Source organism: Blennius ocellaris (assembly GCF_963422515.1).
Source record: "Blennius ocellaris genome assembly, chromosome: 5".
Classification (NCBI taxonomy): domain Eukaryota; kingdom Metazoa; phylum Chordata; class Actinopteri; order Blenniiformes; family Blenniidae; genus Blennius; species Blennius ocellaris.
This window is the reverse complement of record NC_137654.1, coordinates 24,166,769-24,176,192: the sequence shown is the minus strand read 5'-3', so window position 1 is coordinate 24,176,192 and position 9,424 is coordinate 24,166,769. Positions and strand designations below refer to the sequence as shown.

The 9,424-nt window shown below is 42.6% G+C and overlaps 2 protein-coding genes across 2 annotated transcripts in view; both read left to right on the top strand.

Annotated features, from left to right (window-relative positions):
* Positions 1 to 2,653: 2,653 nt before the first annotated feature.
* Positions 2,654 to 4,446, top strand: LOC308130289 (aquaporin-4; the record flags this gene model as incomplete). Its single annotated transcript, XM_080496545.1, has 5 exons — positions 2,654 to 2,848; positions 3,265 to 3,426; positions 3,650 to 3,814; positions 4,038 to 4,118; positions 4,231 to 4,446. The coding sequence occupies exons 1-5, from the start codon at positions 2,684 to 2,686 to the stop codon at positions 4,444 to 4,446; spliced, it is 789 nt and encodes a 262-aa protein (XP_080352671.1). The 5' UTR covers positions 2,654 to 2,683.
* Positions 4,447 to 8,697: 4,251 nt separating this feature from the next.
* Positions 8,698 to 9,424, top strand: part of mipb (major intrinsic protein of lens fiber b) — a gene marked incomplete at both ends in the record, with an annotated part of 1,149 nt that continues 422 nt past the window's right edge. The window contains 2 exons of the mRNA XM_080496541.1: positions 8,698 to 9,057; positions 9,237 to 9,401. Coding sequence (XP_080352667.1) covers positions 8,698 to 9,057; positions 9,237 to 9,401 — 525 coding nt within the window. The remainder of the gene's footprint in view (positions 9,058 to 9,236; positions 9,402 to 9,424) is intronic.

The window sequence follows — 9,424 nt, the reverse complement described above, 5'->3', positions numbered from 1 at the left end:
AAGGGTGGGCATGAAAAGCACAGATGCAGCATCTCAATAGGCACTATGGCAACTGCCTCATGAAAGAGTTTGTCCCCATGGTGATCAGAGTGGGTCCTCGTAAGTAGTTTGTTGGAGGGAGAAAATGGTGATTGTGTGGTCATCATATCTGTGAGCGTGGCGTCAACATAACAGCTTGCTTTCATTGTTATATTGAACAACATGCAAAGAAAGTTGGTTCAAAAAAGAAATGCAGAAGACTAAAGAGAAACGGCTTTGTTTATCATTTTATCTGCTGATTAAATGAGAGCAGTGACCCAACAGTTGATTTCAAAGCAGAAATTGCTGTTTAGTCTCATTGCTCTGGTCCTCTGAGCAATAATTACTCCCTTTCTACTATAATTGCTATGAAAATCAGCCAGATGTTCAGCCAACACAGAAAAACAGGACAGGCAGCACATTTATATTTGTTTGTTTGTTGTTTTTTTTAATGCAAAGCACATCTGTGTTGTTTTTAATAAATGAAGATGTTTTAGCCAAATGGATAAAAGTGGGTATTTTGTGGGTCTTGTTGTTTATCCTTCTATCTTGAATGAAAAAAAGAACATGCAGTTTGATCATTTCTGGGCTTGTTGCGTTGATATGTTTCTTTTTCAATTCTAATGATAATTCTTAAGTAAGTTGGTCAAATGTTGTTGAATGTTATGTATTGTTGACAAAAACAGGTGTGATTTGTCAGAGGGATTTGTGACGTTTTACTTCTCAATTTATCCTCACCTTTGTGAAGACACTAATCCATCCTTCACTATTCCATTACACAAAAACTATTCCAATCTATGTTTGCTTGAGAAAATAGATAAAACAACCTAAAGTGACCAATGCATGTTCCCTTTCTGCACTGAAGCTCATTTGACCGCAAAGATTCTACCAGAACTACAAACAGATTATGTTTCAGTAAACTTTTCAAAATGTCATAATCACAGCCTAATATCAGGATAAAGACTGCTACCACATCGCCGGGGGAGTTTTTAAGTAATGTTTGCCTGTGCCGGCTTTGCCTTTATGATTTTTGCTGTTATGTGAGACAAAATAAATCTTCTATATCTACTAAATGAGTACAATAATTGCAGTGATAAACCTTATAAGAACAAACAAATGCGAATAGATTAACAGTGAGCTCTTTCTGGCAGTGCAGACATTTTGATTAACATCTACATCGACACGACGGCTCAAAGACTTTTCTTCGTATATGTGAAGTGTAATAAAAAAAACTGAGGATTTATAGCAAACTTCACTAAAACGGAAGTGAATTATTTCCAGCTGTTGGTGTCTCGCTATACTGAAATATAAAAACGCTACAATAAATGCTTATTAACAGTTTTTGTATAAATGTGGCGGTCAGTCACACTGAAGACAACTCAGTGGGTCGACATGGAGCAGAGAAACTAAAAAAGGTCTCATCAATGTAAAATGATGGCATGACAAGAGGATTAGATTATTATTGAGAAACAAACAAACAATTGTATATTGTACTTCATCCTTCAGTGAGTTTTTCCTCAATGATTTGGGAAAAGGGCCAGAATGAAATCACAGCTTTCTTCCATTCACCCCGAGTCCTGAATGACTCTTTTGTATCACAGTTATCGCAGACACTGCCCATTCGATACGTGTTGTGTTTCAATTTGTCCGGACATTGTGTGTCAGTCTGAAGAGGCCACAATCACTTCAGTGTGACGCTGAGTGAAAGACTCATTGTAGTTTTCTGAAGATGTGTTAAATTGCTCAAGGTCGGCGAGTCTGACGGAGGCCGATTTGGAGGGCCGGATGTCATCCATGCAACGGGAGACTCATTCGCAGTGATGCTCAGGTCGATGTGATAAGGCCTGAGGTGTGTGTGTGTGTGTGTGTGTGTCAGGAAAGAGAGGGAGAGAGAGAGAGAGAGAGGGAGGTAAGGAGAGAGGAAGAGGGAGGAGGCTGCTCTCATCAAAGGACCTCTCAGACTCTACAGGTTAATGAGGGATGTAGCCGAGATCTTCAAGCCCTCAAACCTGAAGAGCCGCACGCAGTTGGACATACGAGGGACAGACGAGGAGAAAAGGCTGAAAAAAGCGAATTTAAAATGACATGGCGTGAGGTAAGGATCTTAATTCAATGATAGTGAGTCTATAAATCTTCCACGATGCACCGAACTCTTTAATCAACATCTCAAGATAAAATAAGAATTGAAATGTATTAAATTAATTAATTAAAAAACTGGCGGATTGTTGAATGTCTCACGAAAGGTGTGACTTTTTATGAAGCTGGGTTCGTATAAATTGTCAGTTTATTATAATGAGTCCTTTTGTGATCGACGTAATCAAGATCACAGTTAGATGATTGTGCTGAAGTGTCGCCTGACTTGCTATGATGTCTTGAATAAGAGTCAATTATGTCCCTTTCATTGTTTATAAATTGCTTTTTTTTAAATTTTGTTAGAATTAATAGCATATGATCTAAATCCTAATTGGACTTTATATATCATAATTTTCTCCCAAATTCTTTTGTTTTTGAATTTTTCAATATGCTAAATATAGACCAACTCTGTGTGCATGTGTGTGTGTGTGTGTGTGTGTGTGTGTGTGTGTGTGTGTGTGTGTGTGTGTGTGTGTGTGTGTGTGTGTCCCCTTCTCCCGAGGAGCTTCGTAGTCGGCAGTTCTGGCGTGCCATGCTGGCAGAGCTGCTTGGCACCCTGGTGTTAGTGAGCGCCGTGCTGGGTGCCTCCTTGCCAGGCCCGGGAGAGGCCCCTGTGGGACCCCTGTACCCAGCTGTGGCCGTGGGCGTGGTGATCGTTGCACTGGGACACTGTTTTGGAGAGATCAGCGGGGCACAGGTGACTCTCTCATAGTCACGTGCAGATTTTCAAGATGGGTGTCTGAAGTTGACAGAGAGTCACAAAGCAATCGTGACAGGTGGAAGGAAATGCAGACATTTTCTTGTGATAAACCGAGACATTTGATCTCAGCTATTTCATTTAGTTCAGTAATTTAGTTTAAAAGGCCCAAACCTCCATCACAACAGCAGTTTTGTTGCTGAAAAAGATGGTATGATGAGCGTCGATGCATTTTATCAAGTCATTCAATCTTTAAAAGCGTCACCATGGAGACAAAAGTTGAATGTGACAAATATGATGCATAAACCAGCAAACAACAAAAAAGCTATGTGATCAATTGTGTGTTCTCAATATTATCTGAATGCTGTTGGGTATTATTTTTTTAGATGTCAGTGTGTGTTTGTGTCTCTGATCAGGTCAACCCTGCTGTGACTCTGTCTCTGTTGGCCACGAGGAAAGTGGATGCTTTGCGGGCTCTTTTTTTAATCGCTGCTCAGTGTTTGGGAGCCTCACTGGGAGCTGGGGCGCTCTACCTGGCCCTGCCAGTCAGGACATTGTCGGACCACTTTGTTAACAAGGTCAGTTCCAAGTTTATGTGCGACGACTTATATTCTGGACAGCTGTGGCTAAATTGACATGTGTGTGGGTAAGTGAATGTCACTAATATTGATACAGCTGTAACAGTGAAAAAGTTTGAACTTATTCTTTAATGTTCCTTTCTGTTTCGCTGTAGACTGAAAATAATCTGTAAGAACGTTTCCCATTATTCGTTTTCATTATTACTGCTTGAATCACACCCAGGTGCCCATGGAGTTGAATGCAGGTCAGGCTCTGGGTATCGAGGTTCTTTGCACCTTCCAGATGGTCTTTACCATCTTCTCAGTGGACGACCAGCGGCGAAGGGAAAGCCCTGAGCCAGGAAACCTGGCCATTGGATTAGCACACACTGCTGGAGTGTTGATAGGGGTAAGAGGAGCTCAATAACCAACTGATCCACCGAGGATTGACTGACCAACCAATCAACCAACCAATCAATGAATCAACCAACCAAGGAACTGACTGACGGACTAACTGACCACCATCACATCCATCAGTCAACCACAAAACCTTATGGATAGAACTTTATGAACATTACATATAAAGCAGTCTTGACTAGATTTACTTTGTAATGACACTTCTCTATCTCCAGGCCCGGTTTTCTGGTGCGAGTATGAATCCTGCGCGAACTCTCGGCCCTGCGATCATCACCGGCTTCTGGGAAAATCACTGGGTGAGAGATGCTCTATGTAAACACTGCTCGGAAAACGCTTTTTGTCAGTGTACGTTAGAAAATAGCCACATAGAAAGTTGTCAGGTTGACTTATCATGATGTTGGTGTGCAGGTTTACTGGATCGGACCGGTGTTCGGCGCCGTTCTGGCCGGAGTGTCCCACGAGTTCTTCTTTGCCCGCAGCGCCTCTCGACAGAAGCTGGTGGCCTGTTTGACCTGTAAAGACATCGAAATCGTGGAGACGGCCAGCATGACCGGGTCGTCTCTGTCCACGGTCACGCAGAGCGCCATGAGAGCCAAACAGGCCAACAAGCAGGAGAACAACTGAAGACGCACACGGGAATACAGCACTTCTCCATCGTCTCAGCGCACATCTCAGTGGTTGTGTCACTGAGCTCCCAGAGGACCAAAGAAAACAGACAAGAGACTTTCAAGGTCAAACACATTAAATGCTCTAATATAGAACATTAGAAAGCTGCTGGAAGTGATCTGAGGGAGGAAAAATACTCGATCAGAGAATCATTATATCAGGACGTGCACTGAAACACATTGAGGCAAATGTGGAAAAGAAATTTATGGTGAAAAATATTGTTCTTTTTAATTCCAGATGGCACAATGAGCTCCGAAAGGTATCTCAACATTATGATCATTCATTTTGGCAATCAATTGGCATAAATGTAAGTTTCTGGTTTCAAAAAGACTAAATCACTCTCCTGTCTGTTTTTGACGCAAGTGGAAGTAAGACTCAACGTGGGTGTATTGAGTTATTAATTTCATTTAATTGTTTCATTTATTGTTATTGTTATTTCATGCATTTAAGGGTAAAAGGATGATTTTTTTTTCTATCCATGTTTCATAGTTTCTGATTTAAAACTGTGTGCTGTGGACTCAAATCAAACGCAAAAACCCAAACATGACAATTAATGGAAAGGATTTCTTTTAACAGTGTAAACCTGTGCTGAAGGTTTATAAAATATGTACCCAGTAAATCAGTCTTTTCGCTGCATGTTTGAGGAGGGAAACTCAAGTGGATGCTGCATTTTCAAGAGGCTGTGGGTGACCCCGAAGGTCCCTTGTGTTTGTCATTAGTGTATATAAATGTGTAGGCAATATTGTGAGACACAGTATCCACGCTCTCATTATAATGTGTAATACAGACCCATTGAAATCCTGCTGAAAAACACCCTTATCTTCCAGTTGCGTTCCGTGTTTGTGAATGCTTTGAAATGCTAAAGAGCTCCTTACTCCGCTCTATGGGTTCAATGATGCTCTCAATCAGTCCAGCGTCTCTCTCATGTCCGTGTCTGTTTCGTGTGCATATCTCCCGCGAGGCTCACAATGAAACGCTCCGTCATACCTCTGTAATGGCTCTACAGAAAGAAGACCTTCAGTCGGAATAAGCTTTGTAATTCCATTTTAAAAAACAACAACAACATCTTTTTATTAGTAAGCTTTGTAAATCCAAATGAAAATAATTACCCTGCGTGTGTATGTGTGTGTGTGTGTGTGTGTGTGTGTGTGTGTGTGTGTGTGTGTGTGTGTGCGTGTGTGCGTGCGTGCGTGCGTGAGAGACAATGCTTTTATGCTTTCACGAGACCTTTAATCATGTTTGTATGTGGGTGTAAAATAAATATATTAAACATAGTGATTTGTGTGTTTTGTTTGAAGAGCCTTTACAAATCATTCAAAAGCTACACGTTGCAGAATGAGTCACAGTAATTTGTTCCATTTTTCCCACATTTGTATTCATTGAAATGTATGTGATACTTCTTGAACAAATACATTTTTTTCAAATCTAATTTCAATGCTGTCAACTTCTTCAATCAATGATAAATGATTAATGATTATATGATTATAATTATATAAACTTCTCCAAACCTGTTATGATAACTATATTTCATAAATCAAAAGCCATGTGCTAACTTATATTTTACAAATAAAAAACAAAGTGATTTTGAGGCCAAATGATAATGATAATAAAAATTTTCAATTAGATTTGATAAAGTTAAATATTATTTGAATAATTGCATACAATGCATACATTACACTTCAGACAATCTATCAATTGTATAAAATTAAATATAAGTGAAAAATTCAATGTTATCTAATGCCTTCCAAAACATTTAATAACAACTTACTAGTTAATATAAACATTACATAAACATAAGCTTAAGGTCCTTAAAGAGGCTTTACAGAATTAGAAAATTGACAAAGGATCAAAATAGCCATTTGACTGATAAGTTCAGGGTGAAATTAAAAATTATAATTATTATTAAATATCATTTAAATACTAAATAGTAAAATAACGATTAAATGAAATGGAACTCAGAATTATCGTGGCCATTACAAAATATCGGTGTGATGACAATCATGATAAGACATCTATTTGGGGTTGACATATAAAGAAAAACTCTGTCAATAACAATTGCTACTAAACGCAAAGTGAATATGAGCACACACACACACACACACATACATGCACACACTTGCACGCGCACACACACACACGCACGCACGCACCCACGCACGCACACACACACACACACACACACACACACACACACACACACACACACACACACACACACACACACACACACACACACACACACACACACACACACAATAGCCATAACTGCCACCGTGCCGCCAGCACTTTGCATTGTGTGTGTTCTTTCTAACATGCATTTAAACGGCAAGCTCAGCATTCTGTATTCATCTCCCCCAACACACACACACACACACACACACACACACACACACACACACACACACACACACACACACACACACACACACACACACACACACACACACACACACACACACACACACACACACACACACACACATGCACACACACACACACGCACACACACGCACACACATGCGCGAGTGCACACACACACACACACCATCCCCACGGCCCTGCTGGACCAAACTTTCTCCCCCCTGGCATTGTGAGTGCACACACACTGAGAACATTCAGGTCGTCAGTCGTACGTCGTCCTGCAGAACACAAAGTGCAAACCTCTGCCCAGCACCCCCTGGAAGCCCCCGTCACATCAGAAGACACGATTCATTCTGTTGTGTGAATTATTATTGGGTGCTTGGTTTTGTCTTCTTGCTTTTCCAGCTCTTTCACGTTTTCTACCTTTGTGTCATCCGGTTTCTTCTCGGCACACACTGCGAGCGCCTCACAGCTCCGCGTCTCCGCCACATGTCCAAAGTCTCAGCTCAGGCTGTGAGCCCTGAGGCCATGTCAAGTTCAGGTTTTCCCCACTGACAGACCACTGGTCATCACTGAAGGGCTGAATGTGTCAAGAAAAAAATAAACAGAAGATTAAACATTAAACTTAAACATGGTAAATTTAGGACTTTAAATCGCATGCTGTGCTTCAGTTTAATATGTATTTTTGTGGACACATAGCCCACATGCTGGTCACAGACAATGGTTTCACAGGGTCAGGCTTTTCAGTGTATGGGTCAGTTCAGCGCTGTTAGCTTAGGGCACTTCCGTCCATCCGGGGCCCCCCAACTGTATTATCACCATGTGTGTATGTATGGGTATGTGTGCGTGTGTGTATGTCTGTGTGTGTGTGTGTGTGTGTGTGTGTGTGTGTGTGTGTGTGTGTGTGTGTGTGTGTGTGTGTGTGTGTGTGTGTGTGTGTGTGTGTGTGTGTTTGTGTGTGTTTTCTGTCCTTGTCTATCAGCATTTGTCTCCCCCTGATTATGACAGTTATGATATGTCAACAGATGACATACGCCCCAAAGAAAACTCTCTCGTCTCAGTTCCAGCTGTTTGTCACATGGCTCTTCCATCTATTTCCTCACTAATTCTCAGAATAAGCACAGCACGCCACGGTGCAAAATGTGACTTCACACTGAACGTCTTTCACAAATTCCAACTCTTTATTGCTTAATGTTCGTCTTTTCAGCTTCTCTGCCCTTTCGTTTGGTGCAGTTCTCGTACTCGGGGGCGACAGAGGGGTTAAGTTTGTTTGATTTAGGATGGCCAGCACACCCCGCCCTTGGTCCTACAGGGGGGATTATGGCGTCACCTGGGGCCCCTGGGGGGTATTATAAAGCTCCTGCCTGGCCCTCTCCCCTCCGTCAGAGAGGCTAAAAGGTCCACTGGACACTCTGTCTATCCCTGTCTCTACTTTAGAAACACCCCTTTAGCATTGATGCCCACCTCCTCTTGATAGCTCATCCCACCTGAGACCTCCTCCCACACTCCCACATCATCTCACACCTATGTCTTTACGACAGGTGGACAGAGGTGGCAACCAAACGCAGCTGAGTTGACTTTACCGATCCAGTTCACGGTCCGGTAACAGTCTGCTGAGTGGATTCGTCTGTTGACTTTCTGAAAACCTGTTTGGTCCTCAAACTCTCTGGGCATCGTTCTTTTCGGTCAGCTGAGTTTGCTGACTTCAGAACGGAGACTCGTCTTTTGTTATTTTTTTGGCATCTGAAGTGGACTGAAGAGGTAAACATTTACCAATTTTGAACTTGCGCCAAACTATCGTCAGAGAATCGTCTTCATCCGGTGGAGAGCCTCCAGTGAACAGTCACCATGTGGGAGTTTCGATCTATGAATTTCTGGCGAGCGGTCTTCGCCGAGTTCTTCGGGACCATGTTCTTTGTATTTTTTGGCATGGGTGCCGCCCTGCGCTGGACCACCGGGCCTCATCATGTCCTGCATGTGGCCCTGTGCTTCGGTCTGGCAGCTGCTACCCTCATCCAGTCCATTGGACACATCAGTGGCGGCCACATCAACCCTGCCGTCACCTTTGCCTACCTTGTCGGCTCACAGATGTCTCTTTTCCGCGCCATCTTCTACATGGCGGCCCAGTGCCTGGGTGCTGTGGCTGGAGCCGCAGTGCTGTACGGAGTCACGCCCGGCAACATGAGAGGGAACATGGCGATGAACACAGTGAGTATTCAACATTATTTGTGAAGGAGTTTAATTGAGCCTGGTTGGTGTCATTCACAATTCCATATGAGTCAAAAAAGTGTGTATTGTGTCTGTTAAAAAAAAAAGACAATGCCGTATCAGGATTTTCACATTTCTGATTTCGTCGACTCACTTCGCTTCCATTTGCGTGTCTCCAGCTGCAGCCTGGCATCAGCCTGGGGATGGCCACCACTGTGGAGGTTTTCCTCACCATGCAGCTCGTTGTCTGCATCTTCGCCGTGACTGATGAGAGGAGGAACGGCCGTCTGGGATCTGCTGCGCTCTCCATCGGCTTCTCTGTCACTATTGGACATCTCATGGGGGTAAGACCCAAGGAAAACCCTCG